The sequence below is a fragment of the Falco rusticolus genome, chromosome 5 (assembly GCF_015220075.1).
Source record: "Falco rusticolus isolate bFalRus1 chromosome 5, bFalRus1.pri, whole genome shotgun sequence".
Taxonomy (NCBI): domain Eukaryota; kingdom Metazoa; phylum Chordata; class Aves; order Falconiformes; family Falconidae; genus Falco; species Falco rusticolus.
Window position 1 is genome coordinate 155,101 of NC_051191.1, and position 21,870 is coordinate 176,970.

At 44.3% G+C, this 21,870-nt stretch overlaps 1 protein-coding gene across 2 annotated transcripts in view; it reads left to right on the forward strand.

The window, feature by feature from the left end:
* Window positions 1-16,147: 16,147 nt before the first annotated feature.
* The window catches only part of PRKAR2B (protein kinase cAMP-dependent type II regulatory subunit beta), a 92,636-nt gene continuing 86,913 nt past the window's right edge, over window positions 16,148-21,870 (forward strand). Inside the window, exon 1 of one of the 2 annotated variants that reach the window (XM_037390035.1) lies at window positions 16,148-16,789. In XM_037390035.1, the coding sequence (XP_037245932.1) occupies window positions 16,378-16,789 (412 nt within the window). In that variant the 5' untranslated portion in view covers window positions 16,148-16,377. The remainder of the gene's footprint in view (window positions 16,790-21,870) is intronic. The other variant, XM_037390036.1, reaches the window with a different exon arrangement.

Here is a 21,870-nt window from a genome sequence, read left to right on the forward strand (position 1 = left end):
CTGCTGCTACTCAGGATCTTTGCCCCAATTCCTCAGTTCTATTCTCTTGTTGCTGTTGCTTGGATCTCACAATCTAAAACCAGAACAGACTGTCCACTCCTTATAGCCAGGAAATGCAAAGCTGAATGTTAGCAAAAGAATCAATTGTCCAAAATACAGGTAACTAGGGATGCTGTCAACAACTGCACCGCGAGAAACTTGTTAAAAATGCTCCTGACTGTGAATCTCTTTAGAAAAGGCATCTAACAGCAAAAGAAATGAGGAAAAGCTGTGTGTATGTGCTTCAAGGTGCAAAGCACTGGAAGACCAAGCTTTCCCAAGTTTGATGTTCTGTTTTCACCCTCCTGACTACTATCATCAGTGGGCTCAAGGTGGAAAAGGAACTTTATAGTGAATACACATTTGACTGGAAAAGTTGAGTAATCTTAATGCAGTTAGTGCAGTAGGAGCAGAAATACAGCTCTTCTCCAGGATGACCAAGACTCAAAAAAAGCAGAAAATACCCAGCTGGTATTATGTGTGCATCCTAACCAAAACTGTGATTGATCTAGCTAGTGGCATCAGCAACTGGACCTGCTCAGAAGCAAGTTAGCTACCTTCAGTACTCCTCGTAAAGCAATACTTCACTGAGTACCCTTTAGTATACCATCTTCACGAGGGACAGGCCAATAAAAAAGATACATGGAAAAGTCTTTATCATAATTGCAATATCCTAATTTACAACCGCATCAGAGGCAAAGCACAAGAAATATCAAAAGATCAAGATGATATGACCTGAAACTGAATCACAGGAAAGCAATTAAAAGCACCATTTTGCGAACAAGACATGGAAACTGCAGTACAGATGGTAACAATCTGCCAGGATTTGTTTAAATAACGCAGATACCACGTAGTCCACAGCAAGACCCCCCAAAAAAACTTAAAGGATACCACAACCCTTGGAAAACAACTTAAACACCACTAGCAGACAACTACTAGCACAACTACTGGTGTCTACTAGTAGCATCTACTAGTAGACAACTTGTGGGCACCAGGGAGAACAGCACTGTTAAATGGAGAAGCTCCATGAGTGCAGCAAGGGCACAAAAATCCATATAGCAACATTTCTGTCCAAACAGGGAGAGGAAACATTTGTAGATGTCAGAAATTTCACAAATCCACAACGGGTATGATTAATAGAGCTTAAAAGTATGGCATGAAAACACAAAAGTCAACAGGAAAAAATACCATTATAGAAGGCTGGAAAATCCCCTAACATCTGGAGAAACACAAACAGGTAATTCCCACCAGCTGCTCAGCACCTACTAGAAATCAAGACAAAATAAGTCCAATGAGACAATGAATCTTCTGGGACAATCAGTCCTTCAGGAGAATTTAGGAAATCTGGCTAGCTTGCAGGATGATGAAGTATTCTTGGCTACCAAAGACTTTTGGAAACAAGAAACAGAGCTAACTCTAGAGTATGGACCGCAGAAACGGAGTACCTAGTCGTTACAACTGAAATGCTTCAAGGGCTCTGAACAGGACACCCAGGAGACCTCTCAGAACGGTACACATAGGGAAAGGTGGGCTGTGTGCTTCCCCAGCAGGAATGATCAAAAACACTTAGAGACTGTTCCCTTCATTCTAAGCACCAGACCCAGAACTCAAGGAGCTTGATGGCAATGCCCGATGCACCCAACAGAGCACAGCAGGAGCTGGCTGCCATGTTATCATACCTGTAACATGGAGGATAATCAGGACGTTTCAGGGCAGTGTGTTTTTTTCCAGGTGAGAGACAACTCATTGAAGTGCAAAGTTAAGAAGCAGTGCCATCATTTAAAAAAACAGGGCATAATCTAGTGAATCTTCACACCATGTTTTAAGGTCCTAAACCCTCAAACGAGACTGCTCCACCTCCAGCTACTTTTAATATATGTATTGGTACGTACTAAGCTCTGTGACAAACAGATTGTCACAGCTGTCAGAGTGGGTCACAGAGAAATGAGCTGCATTTGAGAGGGAATTGGCTTATCCTTTAAAGAACAGGCATGCAAATAAACTGTGGGAAACCTATTTAACTTAGTATATGCATTTACTTTGCTCAGAAAATGAGCTAATCCTGGGGGAAAACCCCAACTTCTTTGTAAACATCTTTTGATAGATTATATCCTCATAGACAGACTGGTCCAATTTTCAGTAGCTTAGTCATCAACAAGGTCAAACAACAGACTTTAAACTAACACAAAAACATGACACTTCCATTTTTTCAGGACCCCTGATCTTTCCCCCAAGAAAGCTAATCAGTTGCAGTCTTACACTGGAAAAGGATTATTTACAAAAATACTTCTGAGAAATAAAGTACTAAGACTTTCAGCCAACCGTGAAACAACGAAGGTCCGTAGGCACACATCTGCTTACAACATCATGACCTAGAACAACAGAGGAAACCACTGAGTCTAGAGAAGGGGATTGCTCGGTTATTCCAAATACAACAAATATGTTCACCGATATCCAGAAGTAAAGAAGGAAAGCAGCACTGCCTAAAAGTAGGTCTACACATACATAAGGGGAAGAGTCTGTAGAGTTTCCCACATAAGCAGCTACACTAGACATGTTCAAAGAACCATTTTTTCCAGTTGAAAAGGCTGAGGAGAAGGAGAATTGAATGCACTGGAACGATAGTAAGGATTTTTGTATTGCCCATTAACTTCTTCATGAGGGAACCACCACAGTGGGCTAAGCGAAGAGCTTTGCACTGGAGAATTTGTTTTTGTTTCCAACCTACAGCTAGGGAGCACCTGCCATAAACAACAGATAAGAAGCAAGTTAAAAAGTTAGTTAATTATTCATGGGATCATCACCTTTCAGAGGGGAAATCAGAAATGCCACAAAAGGAGTAAATAGCAATGGGACCAGCAATTCAAAAGTTTAGATGCCCTTTAGTAGGCTGAGAACTACTACCTGCAATTCCATTAGCTGTGATGTTTCGAAGGATTCAGAATTCTGGACCTTCCTCTGTGGTAAATGCCTTTTGCTACAAATGGCTTTGAAACTGGCCAGGTGTGGCAAAGTCCTCAAGCAAGGTCTGGTCACACCAACTAGACTGTCTTTGAATCCCAGGAATGGGGTACTGCCTCTTCTAGCTAACAAGGTGAAGGTCAGTGTAGAGGTGCTCAGAACCAGAGAGGATGGTGCTCCAGGTAGAAGAGGGCTAGAGAAGAGAAGATTTGTGGGTTTGGGGATTCACCGCCCCCCTCCTACCTCCCCCAACCCCTTTCACTTGGAATAGTGAAAGAAGAGACAGAGTTCTGCAGCCTATTTCAATATTCTTTAATCACTGTCAAGCTATGAGTAATGTTCCCCTTTAAAACCTCCGTGACACGTACCATGGTTTTCAGCTGAGTGCTCTTTGTCTGGAAAACAGCTATTAGGCACTCACCCTCATCTCAAGAGTCAGACAATCAGTATTGTGGTGTCATGATGTGTTCATTCTCTTCAGGTTCCTTATGTACAAGCTGGATTGCTTGGAATAAAAGTGGCTTTTCTCTCCTACTGTGTCAGGAAATGGAGATATTTCTGCCATATAATACTTTTTGTCCAAGGATAAGGTCATCTTACTGTGCCAAGGAAACTCTTTTTAAGGACACAGAATGAAGTAATTCCAAAAATGCCCTAAGTCTTATTTATGTTAATACATAGTTTTCAAGCTTTCTGTCTAGCCCAAGGCATTGTTAATATTGTCATGAATACATATTTGGCTTCCAAACTGGCCTGCAATCACTGTAGCTCATCTATATTAAATATAAAAACTTTAAAAAACCCCAGTTGTTAAGACTTCACTGCAGTCTAACCCTTAGCAGGAGATTCTCATCTGTTTTCAAAACAGATTTCCAGTGGGTTTCAGCTGTGATCACTTCTTTAAAAATCACAGATTTGTACACTCCTGCTTGTCCTGTTTCATCAGTGTGAATAATCTTTTCCATGTTTGAGTTATTACCGTTTTAGTAGAGGAGCTCAGCCTCATTTTGTAATTTCTGCTGGATGGGTAACTCCTCCTTACCCAAGTAGTTCCCTTGAGTTTCCATTTGAGCAAGAACTTGCAAGATCAGGACCTTTCACTCAGCAGCACTGCCCCTTTATAGAGTGTAGCTATTTTTATTCTCCAGCTTCCAGGCATAAAATGTTGATATCTAAACTGAGGAATGACAGTCAATGAGACACAAAAAGAAAATAAAAACCATTAATTAAATCATGCTGATTTTTTTCAAGACATCATACTGTTAAGCAAGGATTTGTTTACACAATGGAGTAATTTTAAGATACCTGTGTGTTTTAAAAGTTAAAATCTTAAATGCTGCCCATGTTTAAATTTAATTAATCTTTAATGCTTTACTGAGTAGTAGATACTTTAAAATAGTAGATATTTTAGTAGTAGTTATTTCAAAATAAATTCTAGCACTTATTAGTCTGTTTCCAATAACATACACTCTTCCATAACCATTTAAAACTCTTCTTACATTTCCATATATTTACAAGTAGAAATTAAACCTTCAAGGGACAAAATCCTTATCTGCTCCTTAAAACAACTTGGGTAGATGTTAATCTGTACTTACCTATAATGAAAATGCGGAAGCCAGTCACTAGCGCCATCCCCAGAGGTCACCCTGTACTAGGGTGCATCCGTGTGAACAGCCTGGGTGGTGGGACAGAGTGCACCCTCAGCAAGTTTGCAGAAGACATGAAACTGGGAGAAGTGGTGGATACACCAGATAACTGTGCTGCTATTCAGTGGGACCTGGATGGGATGAAGGCTCTCCAGTGTTTTTAGTGGGGTGCTCCAGTACAAGAGAGACATGGAGACACCACAGTGAGTCCAGTCAAGGGCCACTGCCATCGATGAAGGGCTTGTAGCTTCTGGCATACGAGGAGAGGCTGAGTGAGCTGGGACTTCTCAGCCTGGAGATGGTGTCAGACTGTTAGTGGAGCCCAATGACAGGGCAAGAGGCAACAGGCAGGACCTGAAATACACAATCTAGACAATCTCCAGAGGTCCCTGCCAGCCTCAGTTGCCCTGTGATTGATTTTTCTCTGTACTTTAAAGACTATGAGACATTGTTCTTATATCTTTTTCACCTCTAAATAAGTTACCATTTCACACGAGAAAATAATAGTGAACCCAGGAACCTGACCCAAACATCTTCTGTCGTGGTCAGCAGCTTTCAGGCCACTTCACTGAGCTCTGTATTGGTTCCGCACATGGTGCACTGAAACACTGACAGGACGTGAAAGGTTTACACCGCTTGTAAAATGTAGCCATGATTAAAGGCTGCCGTTTTCTGTGAACGCAGACCAGTTTTACTACGATACGGTCAATACTGGCTCCATGCTGCCCTTCCATCATTTGGGAGCGTTGTACCATTTCTATGGCAGAAAGGAGCCTAATGTTAGTAAAACAGGACACCCACCGCCTGCATCTTCCTCTTCTATTCCTGTTCAGGGAATCTGCGAAGCACCTGTACTGCAGTCTTTCCAGCTGCACCTTGACATTTTTGAGAAAGATGAAAAGGTGAGGACTTTGGAAAATGGCTGGTCCTGCCAGGGCTATGGTTGGTCGAGGGGAATTTTCTCACCTGAAGATCCCCACGCTTCTGTGCCAGCATTCCTTCTGCATCACCTTCAGAAAAAGAACATCAAAACAAGCATCTAATTATTGCAGACCACCAAAGACAGAGATGCTCCATGAATGGTTCTTACCTTTCAAAGTGACTGTTCTGGGAAATTTCACTCCCCTTTCTTCCTTACAGAAAAGGCAGACAGGCTATGTTTTGAAGTCTCTGCTGGTGTTTCCACCCCAGAAGTGTCCTGTCCTAGGACACTTCAGAGTGAGTCTGCAAGGAGAGATTTGGATCTTTCAAACACGCACTCAGGAGATGGAGGGGATATGATTTTAGAGGCATACAGATCCATATGGACTTCGGAAGCTGTGCTGTCTGCACAGACCTATTTGAGCTCAGAGGTCCTTAGCCGATTGCTCATAACGATCTATAAAAACTGTGTGAAAAAAGACTTGTCTTATTCTCAGAGCCAGGTCTCTTAATGAGCACCATCCTTTGAGGTGCTCAGAGCCCAAACCTCTGACAGGCCAGAGATGTTACCAGGGACAAGCCTACAGCCCTTGCAGCTCTTGGTTATACTGACTTTTCCCTTTTGTTTCTTTTCCTTTTGTTTTTCTTTTGGAAGGAAAGGGAGCATTTTGCAGTGCATGCCTAATGTGGATTTCTCTTGGTCAATTGGCTTGGTAGACCATTTTTGAAAACAGTTATTTAGAAGGCTGACTGGAAGAACAGCAGTGTACCTTTCCTTGGTAGCCGTGGCTTTTCAGGGAAAGATGCACTTGGCGCAATGAATTCTGTGGAAGGACCTGGCCTGGGAGGCTCCTCTTGATGTTGCCAGTTTGGGAGGCTCCACTTCCATGCCACTTCATGGAGATCTGGCTCCCTGTAGGTGCCAGATTTCAGAATATGTCTCCTCTTTCCTTCACGAGTTACATGGCTTTGGACCTTGAGAGGACTTTTTGCCTGGTGCCTGTGTGAGTTAAAAGCTCTAGAGCAGGGGTCCTCAAACTATGGCCCATGGGCCGGATACGGCCCCCCAGGGTCCTCAATCTGCCCCCCGTATTTACAGACCCCCCGCCCCCCCCCTCGCCAGGGGTTGGGGGGGGAAACCAAGCAGCCACAGATGACTGCCTGCCACTTCATCCGTGCGCCGGCCCCCTGGTTAAAAAGTTTGAGGACCCCTGTTCTAGACAATGGTATCAGTTGAGAAGACTTGCTAAGGAAGAAGTGTGTATTACTTGCAACCTTGCAGTTTTGCTTCCTGACTCACTGCCCCAGCAGTGGACCACAGTTTTGACACGTGGTCATTGACTCAGACCCAAGGAGAACCTTCTTGCCTTCCCACATCTCGGTAGTCCATGTGCCTTGCTAGCTGATACCAAACCCACATGCTTCTGGGCCAAGTCCCTATGGGACAAGGAAGCTGTGACATCATCTAGGCAGCAGAAGGATGGTGGAGAAATCCACAAGGCGAGGGGTGTACCCTGGCCTTGCATTCTTGCTATATGCGTTATGAGGGGAAGGGTCTAGCCACTTCTGCAAGCATTCAGGCCAAACCTCTAGGGACAAGCTCACACCTAGGCTAGCAGGTACAAGTCAAGACAGACAGAAGAAGCAGGAGGGACTACTGACCTAAATATCTGGCCTCAAGACCACACCTCTTCCTTTCCCTATTTGCCTGAAGGCTTTGCTGGATCATGCTGTGGGATAAGGGTAAGGCATTTATACAGGATGCCATGGTGCACGCTCCGTGGTGCACGTACTGCAGGTGAGTTGGGGTTGGGACAGGTATTAAAATGTCTTTTAAACAGCACACAGCCACGGAGTTTGGGAGAGATCTTCTCCAGTGCTGCCCTGTTTATGTGAAGACTGGGCATGTCTCGGGCACTTTTGTAGAGGACTGTGCTTGAACTGCAGCTGTGTCTGAGCACAAGAGACCTTGACTAGGTTTTATGGTAATGATATAACAGGACTGTTTGCATGGATGTAGGGACATTGTTAGATTGATTTTAACACAAATAAACCCTTAAAGTAAATGAGAGAAAAAAGTTCATCAAGTGAAAATGATCTTAGGGTAGGGAATTATGGAAATTTCACCTGGAAAGCATTGTGCAGATTTGGGTGGGTATGTTGACTAAGGACCATGTCCTTATTTAGATAAATTGTCCTTCTGGGGCAGGTTCCACAGCCAGATCTGCTCTCTTGTACAGGAGATGCATCATCAGCTTGAACCTCTGCATAGCTCTTTATGCAACTGGTATGTTGTAAATCGGTGTTGACGTGTTCTGGCTAGCCCCAGATCACGGGTGGTTCCTACAGATTAACATGCTATGAATTTGGGAACCCTCCAGATTGTCCTGCAATGTAGGGCCAGAGCGAGGGATTTCAGCAGAACATCAGCATCTCCCCAACAACTGCTGGGCCCTGTTACACTCAGCAGAATCTGAACAAAGCAAAGATTCTGCCCCGTTGGCTCCAGACACAGCTACATGCACGCAGCCTTTAGGTGGAGTGAGCATGAATAATGGCAGACCCTGCAAGAGGAAGAAGAACAGACTGTTACCACCATGGTGGGAGACTTTCGCTAACTTACATGGCCACGCTTTCAACTGCACTCATGGAACCGCTGTCCTCAGCAAACGGGTTCAGTATGAGCAAGGATTACTTATACGATAAAGCATAAAAAATTGCTGTTGCAAAAGTACTTGAATGTGAAAAAAAATGCACTTGGAAATAAATAGGGGGCATTGGGAAATCGCATTCTGGCAACTGCACAGTATGTGTGCATTTCCCATAGAATTGAATAAAAATAGATTGTGCTGAAAACAACGATAAAAAACCCATGGGAATGCATGTCTGGCACTGTTTATATTCCACTCCTGTGGCTAAAGTTGGAAAATCGAAAGGGTGGTGCAATTATGAATTTTACTTGAAAAATGTAAATAGTTCTGTTTCTTATAAAAGTATGAAAAATAATCACATACTTTCTTTGATGATCCGTAAGTCTACATTAAAAAGCCAGTCTTCACTCACTGCAAGTCAACTAAGTTAAGATATTTATACTGCATTCATAGAGTGATTCATATGATGGGGTCTTAAGGTTCTGCCAAAATAGAAACAGTAATGTCACATACAGACATATATGTATGTGTGTGTGTTTATGTATACATACACACACATATACTTATATGAGAGAGAGAGATAGACAGTCTTTCTGTTCCAGAATCTGTAAAGGTCATCACATTTAGATTACTTTTTAATCAAATGCACATTTAAAAGTTCTTATAAACAAACCATCCTGAGACAAACTGGAGACTTGGCACTCCAGTGCACAGCTCTGAAGCATCCATATTTGTCCTTTAAGGTCTGCTGGTTTGAATTAAGGTTCTTCTCTCAAATGTAGGTCTTTCAACTCCAGGCACACGCCTTCCCTCACAGAACAGGCAATACCTGAATCCCTCTTGTCTGATGCCTTCAACACGAAAAAGTGTCTGTCATACAGCCCAGTGTCTCTACCTACCCAGCCCAAGCTGTGTGTAGGTGTGCAGAAACACCCAATTTGAGAAGGAAACACACCCTTCATTAGAGTCAGAATGGTGTTTTACTTACTAATGCTATTGTCAGTTTTCACCAGGATGAAAGTCTGCAGGAACGTTACCGCTGCATTAAGGTTCAAACCCAGGAAAATATTTCAGCTGGTGCTTATATGTCCACTTTATCCAATACTTATGCAGATGCTTTATTCCTCCTGCCAAGAACAATACTAATTTATTCAAGAAAATAATAACAATTAAATCTATCAGGAAAAAACCAAACCAAAACAAAAAAAAACCAACCCAAAAAACAACCCAACCCAAAACCTCAACAGTTAATATCCACTGAAAAATTTGCCTCTTCTCTGGGAGAAGACATCACTTAGAACCACAGACTCCACAGCATCAAGACCCTCCGTTTGGAAATTAGCTCCCGAGAAACCTAAGATAATTCTCATAACAGATTTGTTTGGAGGAACATCGGCAGTCAATGAGCAATGCAAGGCACAGAATTGTAGGGCTCTACTCCATCCAACAGCTATTTCTACTCCTTTGCTCCTTGTTTTTGCCACACAGCAGATGATCTGAAGATTTCAGATCTAAGCTCAAGACTACTAAGAGGAGAAGAGGGTTTGCAGGGAGACAGTTAATTTTGCAAAAATCATCAGATTCCCCAGCTCCCTCAAGGAAAATGAAAAGCAAACCTATTCACTCACTATAGCTCTTTTGCATTTAAATAATACCCAAGCATCCACAGTGGTGACTGTAGGTTTTAAAAAGCATATTTGTACTATGATTTCCTCATTGTTACTTCATATTTCATAAGAACTAAGAACTACTTCATTTTTAGAGGTATTTATGCGTTCCTCTAGAGACATGAAAGAGCTTGCCTTCCCAAGAGAGGCTGAGCCGTTTTCAATAAGCAAGACCAGTATTATTCTTTGCCTTAAAGGGGCTAGAAGGAACCACTAGACTATATCCTTCATCACTTAGATCTCTCAGTATAAGCCTCTTCTGCTGAGCATAACAACAACTGCTTAGATAAAAGCTGTGAATTCTCCCAGTCTTTTCACCTCAAGGCATTTCCTTCAGCTTATGAATAATTCCCGTGTCTTTTTTCTGCACATCTCCTATTTTTCCATATTCTTTTGAACATATGCACATGAAAATTGTAGGCCATACATTTTTACTGGATCTCAAGAGTGCTTTACAAAGGGAAGATCCCCCATTCCTATTTTCAGTCTCCCTCTTGAAACAACCAAAAATCTCGTTAGCCCCTTTCTCTACAGAATTATACTGGGAATTTGAGTCAAGCTGTTTCTTCATTTTGATCCCTAAACTCTTTTAGAAGCACTGCTTTCCAAGATAAAGTCCTCCCATTCTGCAGAAACATCTTGCACTCTTTCTTCTGAAGACTTACTATGTAGCTGTGTAAAGAAAAATTATATTTAAAGGACAGGTTATCCAGATCACTCCATGCTTTCCTGAGCTCACTGGTATTACTATTCTGACTGGGTTTTGTGTCATCTGGAAATTATGCCAGCAACATATACACTTGCTCCCAAATGACTGCAGGAGGTGTTGAACAGAAGCAGCCTACTGTCAATTCCTGGGGAACTTCTCCATCTGATGATAATTTTCTGTTGTCAGCTACTTGGAGACATGTCTCTGTTAGCCATTTAACAGGTTGTGTTGGCAGTGTACAATGCCATTTTTATAAACGGAGTAGGACATTGTATGAAATAAGATCCTCAAAATAGCCAAAGTCTACTACATCTACACTGTCATTTTATGTCATTACTTTTGAAATGGCAAGGTTTACTTTTAATGGCAAATTCAGCACTATATTGACTTTAAAAATTATAGTCAACTTTTTCTGAAATTACAGGTCATTGTGAGTGCCCAGATTGAGGCACATAGAGGACTGATTTTCTAAGAGAGGGTATCCAGTATTTTCTGAATATCAAGACCGACAAAAGATAGATTTCAATGGAAATCCACAGCTGTTCTTTCACTGAATCATAACAGTTGTATGCAGAGTTTGCAGTAGAGTCATGAAGCTCTTACTTTCTGGAAAGTCCAGCTTTGGGTTAAGAAGGACTAGGGCTAGTGGAATAGTAAGGGACTTGAGGTCAAAAGGTGTGATGCTCTGAGATTCTTCGGACCAGATATCTGACATATCTCTACCATTATCTCAGTACATGAGGTTGTTTGAAGACTTGGTTTTGCGACCAGTGTAAGCCAACCTAAATTTCAGTTGGTGGTGAAACGATAGTCTGATACTACCCCTGAGCCATGGTTTCTGCTTTCTTCTCCTTGTCAGAATGATGATTCTTCTCAGCTCTGTCAGGCCTTTCATTTGACTGATTGCATAGCCCTACAAGTGCTAAAAAGGTGATACAGTGGAGAGGAAAGAAACACTTGTTCAGTGGTTAGCAGGGTGCCATTTTGGTGGGAGGAAACTCCTCAAACCTTACGTCAGGTTAAACTGATTTTGAATTGGTCCTGGAAATGGCAGGGTCTATTTCATTTACAGTACTTCACTGCTATTGTGTCTCCTGCGGTGGGTTCCTTCCACCCCAAGTTTTGAACGTGGCCTTTCTGCTTGCTCAGGGAAAACCCTCATTGGCGCAAATGAAAATTTTACTTGAGTGTGTAAATGGCTACTTGGTTCTTGCTATTCTAGACTTACATTAGGCAGGATAAGAGCTAAGTGTTTTGAATCCACAGAACAATAACTACAGGCAGGGCAAAGAGTATGAGCTGAAGAACAGGAGACTCAAGTAAAAGAAGAGTCATGAGGAATGTGTTCAAATTTAATCCGTGAATTACAGGCACTAGTTTCTTACGTTGTTGATAGAAGCAAACATTTTTTTCTGATAAACAGATTTGGGTTTGGTAATGAATCTGGTAAAATAATAATAGTAACGTATTCTAATGAGAAGAATAGAAAAGCAGGAAATTGTGGATCTGCACAGCTGCAAGTTCTGTTATTGCTGAAAAAATCTATGGTCAAATGATTGCCATTAAAAACTGTTAGTAAGAAAATTATGTGAGCAAGATTTTCCTAGTAAGCCTGCATGAGCTGAGAAGAAAAAAAGAAAGTCAATAGATGTGACATTTTAAAGGTATTTTAAAAGATCAGAAATGGGTACGTGATTATTCCTATGAACCGTGGTTGTTCAGAACTTACAAACCAGCTATTGTTTGATCAAGATCCAGCAAGGAAAAACACTGCCATATAGCTAAAGAGATTTTGAAGTAAATATAAAACATGGAGGGATTTGCAGGTTGCTTGTCAGCAGCAGCTTTTAATCATGCAGTATGCAAAGTGTGTCTGAATTTAAAATTTCAACAGCCAGGACAAAAAGTTTAAGATAACACAAACCAAAAATCTTTAAAACACAGGAAATACAGAGAGTAACATCTCCCACACCCGCATGTCATCTTTTCCTACTACACTGCAGTAGGTATAGAGCCAGGTTTTGTCCTGTGTTTTCGCCAGTACTATACAAACTCTCCATTGAGAGCCACCGCTGGGCCCAGGTTGCCACCTTAGGAAAGAGACTGCTATAGACAAGAGATCAGGGTCTCTTCATTCTGGGCTAGCTGTGCAGCTGGTCCAAGCAGACGATAATAATAGTCCCTCTTGCCTCCAAGGAGGTAACCAAGAGAGGAGTTTAAAAGCCTGTACACCACTAGTGTGCTTGCTGAAGTTACTTCCCACTCAAGAGAAAAGTTTGCTTTACCCAGACTTACACTGACAAGACGAAGTGCACACTTGTGCCCCCTCCGTATGGCACGTATCACGCTGCAGAGCTTCGCCAGGGTTACTCAGGAGATGGCTGTTTGAGAAAATGTCTTTGGAAGGACTGGAGAAGGATGTTCCCATCAGGCAGAAAGTTGAAAGTTGGCAGAAAAAGGGCTTGTAGTTGGCTGCTGGGTGGACTTTGTTAGTTGAATTTTACAAAACTTACTAAATTTGCATTTACTCTGGTAAAGACAAGGCTTGAAAGCCTGTCGTTCCTTCCTTCCGCACCCTGTTCATTGGCACCTACACGATCAGAAAAGACCTCATTATCTGATCTCCGACAGAGCAGTCCCAACCACTGTCTGAAGTATACTGTCCGGAATTGTCACCTGGGAGACAGAGTGCTTGCTATTTCTCAGCTGCTAGCTGAAGTCTCCTAGTTTTTCACACCTCAGACCAGGTGAAGGGACAGATTGGCATGCAAAGCTGGTAAGCAGCGTGTTATGAAGAGTGCATCTGTTGGCTAGGAGGAGAGGAGACAACACATGCTGTTACGTCATGTTCTTGGTAATTGTGAGGGGAACGTTCTGCCCGATCCCTTTTCAGCACAGAAGAATTTTTGAAGGTTTTTACATTCTCTTTCATTTCGAGATGTTTTTCACAGCTGAACTGGGATGACACAAAAATTAGTAGCAACTAATAAAACTCTTCGGAGAGGTGTGAGCTGATTCTCTCATCACCTAACTGTTCACTCTGCTAGACAGAACACATTTTGGGACAGCTGTTCTCCTTAAGAGGATTTAAAAACAATTTAAATGTCAATACAAGCTCCTTGGAACAGAAAGTATCTAAGGAAACCAGATGACGCCAACTTGAACTACAAAGTTCACAGCCATCCTTTGAGATTCACCAAAAGTCAATATAAGTCTCACTGCACACAACTGTTTTGAAAGTTTTAACAAAGAATCATTCTTTAGAATACCACCACTTAGGAATCTCTTATTCAAATTATCCCAGTTTTGCATACAAACATCAAAGACTGGTTTTTGAGGATATCCTCAAGAGAAGCAATCTCCTTTCATGTCTGGGAGGATGGGGGCTCTGGCAAGCTAGGGAAGTCCTTAGTTAGATGGCAAAAGACACTGTGCCGCTGGTAACTTCCTAGAATAATAGTGCCTTGTCTGGCTAAGGGAAAACCTCAGGGATGGCAATCCTTTTAGCCCTGGAAGACTCCAGTAAATGGGTTATTGTATGCTCACAGAACACCTAGTGCCTGGAAGGCACCAATTACCAGCACTTCCCTTCCCAGACATTTCCTCAGAGCTTAGGTGTCTCTCAACCTGGTGACAAACAGATCAGCCCTCTCAGTGGTGTGAGAGGGGTTTTAAGCCTCTAAACTTGTAAAGGAGCCAATCTGGCATTTTGAGCTAAACCAGCCTCTAGAATGACTAAGGGCTGTAATGTACAGACATCAGGTCTCCTGCTACACTTGATTCTTGGCCATTGTAATGTATGTGGCTACTTGCTACGCCAGCAGCACTTTGCAAAGGCAGCTGTGGTCAGGGCATGGCGGCGCTGGGGTATGGCATGAAGCATGGGTGTGCTGGGTTAGGCGGTTAGGCCCCCCAGGACGCTGCAGCAACTCTTAGAGCCTGCTGCTGGAGCGAGCTCCTGCAGCCCGGAGAGTGTTCACGTCTGTCCCCAGAGGACTTTGCTTGACCTTGAAGGTGTTCCTCAGGCTGGACAGTGCTAAACAGCAGTGAATTTCACTTCAAATAAGAACTTCATAATGGCTAGCTGTAGGCTTTACCTGTAGAGAGAAAGGAAGCCACAAGATGTTGCTCAGAGGCATTCCACAACTGCATTGGCAGAGGTGTCTCTTGCCAGCTACAGGGCAGCAGTTATCGCCCGTGCATGCATGGGTCACTTGCTTCACGAATTTGCCTGGCCCATAACACTGAAGTTGCCACTTTTGGATGAAAGCTCCATTTGAAAATGCACAAAAGGGGACACTGGGCTCCACTTGGAAACTAATTCGATTAAAAATGGCTTTGAGATCCAGATGTGCGTGAAAAGCACCATAACGATTGCTGTATTTTGCTGTCACATTGCTTTCTTGAAGGCAGGTCTTTCAGCATCTTGTTATTACAAACTCAGATTTTGACCGTTTATCTTACCCTGTGCCCTTATCAAGTATATATTTCAAGGCAGTTTGAGTAGTGCTGAACGTTTAGTGAAATCAGTTATCAAACAGCCAAGTAGTCCCACCCTTAGATGTTGTAGCAGTTAATTTGTTTCGTGCATAAAAATGAGATTCTAACAGATATTTCTGGAACCCCAAAACGTTGGTGAGAAGCCCAGAGGTGATTACAAATCAGGGGATGATGCAGTTTTCATACATTCCAAGGATCTCGATTGCAATAAGCATTTATAAAACCTTATGAAAAACACAGCACCCGTAATCACCACTTAAAGACATTTACGCTTCCAGATGATGGCAAGTGGCACTCACTTGCCCCTTGCTGAGTGATCTCTGCAGCATGGCTTGGAGGAGTGCCTATGCCCTGCACAGGCACTCGGCAGCGTTTAAATCGGAGTGGAGGTGGGGTTTTTTTGTTTTGTTTGTTTTATTTAGTTAGTTAGTTATTGTTTGCAGTTTGTTTGTTTCCTTTGTTTAACAAGTGTTTCCTTCTCTGGCTAAATTTTTCACGGACCTTAGACACGCAGCTGACGAACGGGATGGGTTTTTTAGCATCGCATCACCACTCTCATCCTAAATCATACCGCTGACCCTGAACAGACAGCGCATCCCTGTGAGGGGGCAGCGGCCGTGAGGCAGCGCAGCGGCGGCGGGCGGTGACAGGCGGCCCCGCTGCGGCCCCCAGCGAGCGGGGACGCGCCCGCCCGTTGGGAGCCCCCGCTGGGACCCGGCACAGGGGAAAGGCGCCCAGAGCCCGGGGGGCACGGGGAGACGCGGGAGGCCGCGGTGCCCGCCGGCGGCGGGGGGAGCCCCGCGGCAGGCCTCGGGGAGGCTCACCGCAGCGGGGCCCGCCTGCCCGCCCCCGGGAGGCTCTCCGCCCCAGCGGGTCCGCGGCAGGCGGGCCGTGCGGCAGGCCGCTCTGCCTCCCCGCCTGCCCGCCCGCCTGGCTGGCTGCCTCCGGCGGCGCGGGCGGGGGCGCGCTGCGGGCCGCAGTCCCCGGCGGGAGGTTGTCATGGTTTCCCGGGTCACATGTGTGCGAGGTTCCCCCGGCGCGGGGGGAGGAGGCGCCGCCGCCGAGGCTGAGCCGCTGCCCCCCGCGGATCCGCCCCCCGCCCGCTCCCACCTGCGCCGCCGCCGCCCGCCCCTTTCGCCGTTGCCCACGGGCGATCCGCCGGGCGCGACTCGTCCCCGGGCTGCGGACCCCCGGCCCCGGCCTCTTCCCCCCTCCTCCTCCTTTCCCCTTCCCCTCTCCCTCCCCCTTCCCAGCCAGGCTGCGCCCCCCCGGCCGGCCCCGGCATGAGCATCTCCATCCCGGCGGGGCTGACGGAGCTGCTGCAGGGCTTCACGGTGGAGGTGCTGCGGAGCCAGCCCGGGGACCTGCTGGAGTTCGCCCTCCAGTACTTCGGGCGCCTCAAGGAGGAGGCGGCGGCGGCGGCCAAGGCGGAGAAGGAGGCGAGCGGCCGCAAGGCGGGCACCCCCGCGCCCGGCCATGACAGGGGCAGCCAGCCGCCGCGCCGGGCCCCCCCCGACGCCCGCGGGGTCAACTTCGCCGAGGAGCCCATGCAGACCGACTCCGAGAGCGGCGAGGACGAGGAGCAGCAGTTCCCGGGTACGGGCCCCCCGCCGCGCCCGGCCCGGGGGGGAAGGAGCGAGCCGGCCGGGAAGGGCGGGCAGGGCGGGGGCGGCTCCCTCAGCTTTCCGGGCTCAGGTGGGCAGCTGGGGAGGGGACGGGACCGGGACCGGGACCGGGCGGGGCGGGGCGGGAGGGGGCTCCCGCTGCAGCGGCCCCCCGCGCCGTGAGGGGCGACCCCGGGGCAGCCGGGGGGCCGCGCACAGGCCGCGGTGGTCGCGGGCGGTGCGGGGGTGGCTGCGGGGCCGGTGGGCGGCGGGCAGCGGGGGCCGCGGCGGGGCACGTCGGCCCGGGCGGCTGGTGGGTGGGAAGGGGCGGGCTGCGCCGTTGGCCCGAGGGAGCTGCCCCGCGGCGGAGCCCACGGGAGGTGCCGTCTCCCGCCGCGATCTTGGCCCTCCCGGGCAGCCCCTTTGCGCGGCCGGTACCGGCGGAGCCCGCAGCTGTGCGGCTTAGCGCGTACGGGCCTGTAATACCCCTGACAGAAAACCTACGCGCTTCCTTCTGGTAAGGGCACAAGAGAGCAAATCCACGTTGTGTGATTAGTCCGGTGCTGCGTCTGCTTTAGAAAACACCTGCCGTGGGCATGTTACTGTATTTACGCCCTTGATTAAGCATTTCACGTAGATGTACTAATCCGTGTTTCAAAAAGTAGAGCACAATTGAAAACATAATTTCTTCCTGAAAGCCAGGGTGAGATTTTCTGCGTGCTGGAAGGGCCTGCGGAGCACGCGTGGCGGCGAGGCCGGCAGAGAACGCGTGCGGTACCCGTGTGTTGGAGGGCAGCACCTCTCTGCTGGCAGCTAATGACACCTCACCTTCGTGTGGCTGGTGGGCTTATGTAGGGGCTGTGTCAGCCCCAGAGGGGCTCATTTATGGGGCAAGTCGTAGCTGTCTCTGAAGGGTGTGTAGTGCTTGGTCTTTGTGTGGTGAGCAGCCTAGCTGAAGGGTCGGTCAATACGGCTCGATGCTGAGGGGTCAGTCGGTGGGGTTAGATGGAGAACAGAAAGCGCCCAAGCATCTTTACCGTTAGTTTATTTTTTTGAGAACAGCTTGAAATCCAAGTCTAGCTCATCAGATCATTGAAGCATTCATCCCTCCAGGTCATGCTGGAGGTAGATTTACTTAGTGGAGTACAGAAGCCAGCTGTTTGCTAGATGAGTAGCAGTGCAGTTTGTAAAATAATGTCTGATGTGCATTTCGTCAGGAAAAGAATACAGATGTTTTAAGAGCTGGGTAAGTTTTCTAAAGGCTTTATGTCTAAGACTGTCCTAAGACCCTAAAACTGTTGCCGTTCTCTTCATCTGTTCTTTGCAGCTATACTATGTGTATTTAAATGAGAACTCGAATCTGTCAGTGAGGTTCTGCAGATTTATGTGGTAATTTTGAACTTTAATGCTGATTATGTGAGATTAGTAAAAATCTGGAAATTTGTTGTCTTTGAAAACAGAAGTGGGGATAATGTGGAAGAACAAAATTATTATCTTAATTCACTAACACTAGACATGGTGTTAAAACATGAATTACTATAACACAAAACAGACTCATTGGTGAATGGAGAACTGGAACATTGTGTGGAGGGAAGTGCAGAAATGTAGCTTGATTTATTAGCATGTATGTATTACATACGTAAAACTTTACAGGGTGTTTTATGAAGCTTTCTAAGCTTTTCTAAAGAATACCTGTAGTCAAGGTTCTCTTTGTACTCTCTTTGTCGTGATCATGAAGAAGGGAAGCCATTATTGTCAGTATTCTCATTAAGGGACATGCTAAAATGACTTAGTTTAACTAACAGATGTACCCATTTGACAAAACCCCTTTAAAGTATTGCATTTTTAAAGTTTAATTGTATTATGGCTTGTAATCTCCGTCAGTTGGAATAATTAATAATTAAAAGTAACAAAAATGGAAATATTTGTGAAACAGTGTGGAAGGTGAATAGCAAGTTTTAGTAAATGATTACTAATGGTGTGCTTGTGTATGCGTGGATTGTGCAGGAGTGTGTATTTTAAATTCAAATTTTATGTCTGCCCTGAATAGGTATTCTTTTAGGTAACGTAACAATGCATCCACTCAGCCTTTTGTTAATAACTGAAAGCATAGACTCGCATTCAAATCGTTAATGGATTTAAATACCAATTTTAAAGCATATTTCTTTTGTGCTTTTGCTTTCTGTTTCTATAAGTAGCAGTTTTTAAGTTTAAATTGGAGGGTTTTTTCTTAAGAACTTAAGTTGGAGGGAAAATTTTTTTCTTTTTTTTTCTTTTGTCTTTATGAATAATCAGACTACTTCTGAATAGTCAGTTTTTCCTGTTTGTATACTGTTTTCATACAGGAGAGGAAAACAAAGCTTATAAGCAGATGTAAAATAAAAACCTCTGGGAAGGAGCTGAGACCTGGTGGTGGTATCTTTTCTTTGCTAAAACAGTGCACTTGAAATGTCAAGCTGATAGTGTTCCTTAATTATTTTAAACAGAACGTTGTTGAGTGCTCCTTGTAAATGCTATTGTCTCCAACCTTCCACCCCCCAGTACGTGTTTCTAAATACCTACAAGAACTGCAGTTGAACTCTTTGTCAGTATTAGTTTTGTCCTTGAAATGCATTTTGGAAGGTACATCAGCATTATCCTGTTTCAGAAATGACAAGCTGAGGCATAAGCTGTGTTTAAAAGAAGAAAACCTATACTCGGGATTGACTCATATGTGAACCATGAATTAAAATCACTTCAGGCCCTCTCCTGTGTCTGTTGCATCAGTTGCCAAAATTAAAGATAAAAGCAGTTACGTTGTCTGGAAGGAGAACTTTGTCATATTGGTGTTGTAGTTCTGAATCGGCACCTGGAGTTAAGGTGACCTCTGAAATGACATTCTTTTCAGAGAATTTAGATCATCCCCTTCTGAACACACAGCTTAATTTGGGAGTGATTTTTAGGTCTCCTAGTTGTTGTTTCGTTGGTTGTTTTAATATATGTTGTCCTACACGGGTGTATTAGCATTAATCAGTGATGACAACTAATTCCTACTAATACTAACAGCAATTACTAAATTGAATAGGACATATAATAAAAGAGCCCCTTGAGCAAATTCTTCTAACTTTTTGCAGGTTTGAAGTGCATCTTAAAATTTACTGTGTCTGGAAAAATTTGAAAATGCCAAGTTATTTGTTCTTTTACAAATGACTATATTTTACTGCTTACATGTTGATGTGCAACTTATTTAGATGGGTAACAACCCATGTCATTTGTAACAGCTGTTTTTAAATATTTGCTGTAGCTAAAAGTTTATATTTCATCTAGCCTTAATATGTATTAGGAGAGATGTTGTTAGAGGTAACATTGCTGTTCTTTAAACTCAAAAATTGCAGTGCTGCATGTACCGTTTGGCGTCACGTAGCCTTGGTTTACTTTGTTTTTCTTTTGTTTTACTTTGGTTTGTTTTGGTGTTTTTTGTCAGATAGTGATGTATTTTAACAGGAAAATACTACAGCTGTCCCTTTCCTCCCCTGTGTCCTTCTGTTGGTGTGTTGGTTGCTTTGAGTACCTTCCTTAAAAACTTGAGCTACAAAATGCAAGGATGTATCTCAGCTTCACCTACTGATTATGTTCAAATAATACAAGATCACTCCTTAGGTAAAACATACGTATTCTGGCTTACAGTATCAATGTTAAAGGCATGTCTTTGTTTTAGTTCCTTTATTGAGTCTGAATTGCTTTATGCATATACACAAATTTTGAAGTAATAGGTAAATTGTAGAAACCAGAGCATCAGAGAAGACTTAGCATAGAACCACATCCATGCTGGCTTTGTGATAATAAATGATATTTCATCAGTTCTACTAACCTTACTTATGGCTTTCTTCCTGAAATTAAACAAACCCAGAAAGCACTGAACCGTTTGTAACCTTCCTGCAAGTCTGTTGTGCGATGACAACGGGTAGATTAGAGCAGTGGAAGGAGTCAGTAAGAGCAAGGGGGCGATATAAAAATGTGTATAGGCTGTCGTAGGATATCGTTAAATCAGGGACCATACAGCAAAATGTGAATTTCTTAAGAATGTGTATATTCAAATTAAAATCTGGGTTACGATGGGTGGTGGCTGAAAGCATTACTGTCTGATAAGTGTTTAACCAACTTTAGGAATGAAGATTTAATAATTTCTACAGTCACTTACCTGAAATACAAGAAGAAATAAAGCATTGTTTGTATGGTTATAAGGACAAACCCAGTCAGGCGCCCGCTGGAGCAGCCTTACTGCAGATGCAGTTTAGTCAAGTTTCCAGTTACAGGTGAGTCCCTTGAGAGCGTGTGAGCGTGGCATTGTGGTGCACTCCTTCGCAAGGCTTTGGGCTGAGTCTCCTTGCGCTTTTCCAGACTGTCTGTCTGCTGTGGTTCAGAGCACAGTGTGTGTAAGAGACCATTCAAGGTGAATGTTTGGGAAGAAGACAGTTTTCTGGGAGGGAATTAGCTGCGTGGGTGGGTGCCTTTCTGGTTCAGTGGGTCTTGGTAGGCAGGGGATGGCTACTGGCCACTCTTACGTAGTAGTCACAGTCACAAAAACTCAGAGTTTTCAATCCTTGTTATAAATCTTCAGAATAATAGAGCTTTTTGAAGTAATGGTTTCTGGTATTTTTGACAGGAGCAAACTAAAATATTTTCTTTGTGTTAACAGTTATTTTAGGGAGCAAACCTGGGCAAGTTGGCAGGTAGTGTCTTTTTTTGTAGATCCCTTAGTTTGACCCAGGTGGAGTATTCAGGTTGGGAAAACTGCAGTCCAAAAACTTAGTTTGTGAAAATTGTAAGCAATTAAGCAACTAAAATTGTGAACTTGTAATGGGTAGCATTAATAGTCCTTGTGGTAAGGACTGTGATTCCCTCTCAGACGTGTATATATGTGATTGTAGATGAAAAGCATACTTTTTCTGTAACCACTTTCTTTTTTTTAAAAAAAGTGCGTTTGTGTTAAGAATTTAGTTGAAATGATAGCAGCCTCCACTCAAAAGTATATATGTACCCCTGCTCAAAACAAAAGCGCTCATAAGTGAAGGTGTCTCTGCCTGCTATTATTTTGTTAAAGTTTGTGTGTATTTAAGAGAAGCAGGAGAAAATTTGAAAGAACAGAATGTATCTCCAGCTTCTTTTTCTCTAAAGTAACAACTTGAAACT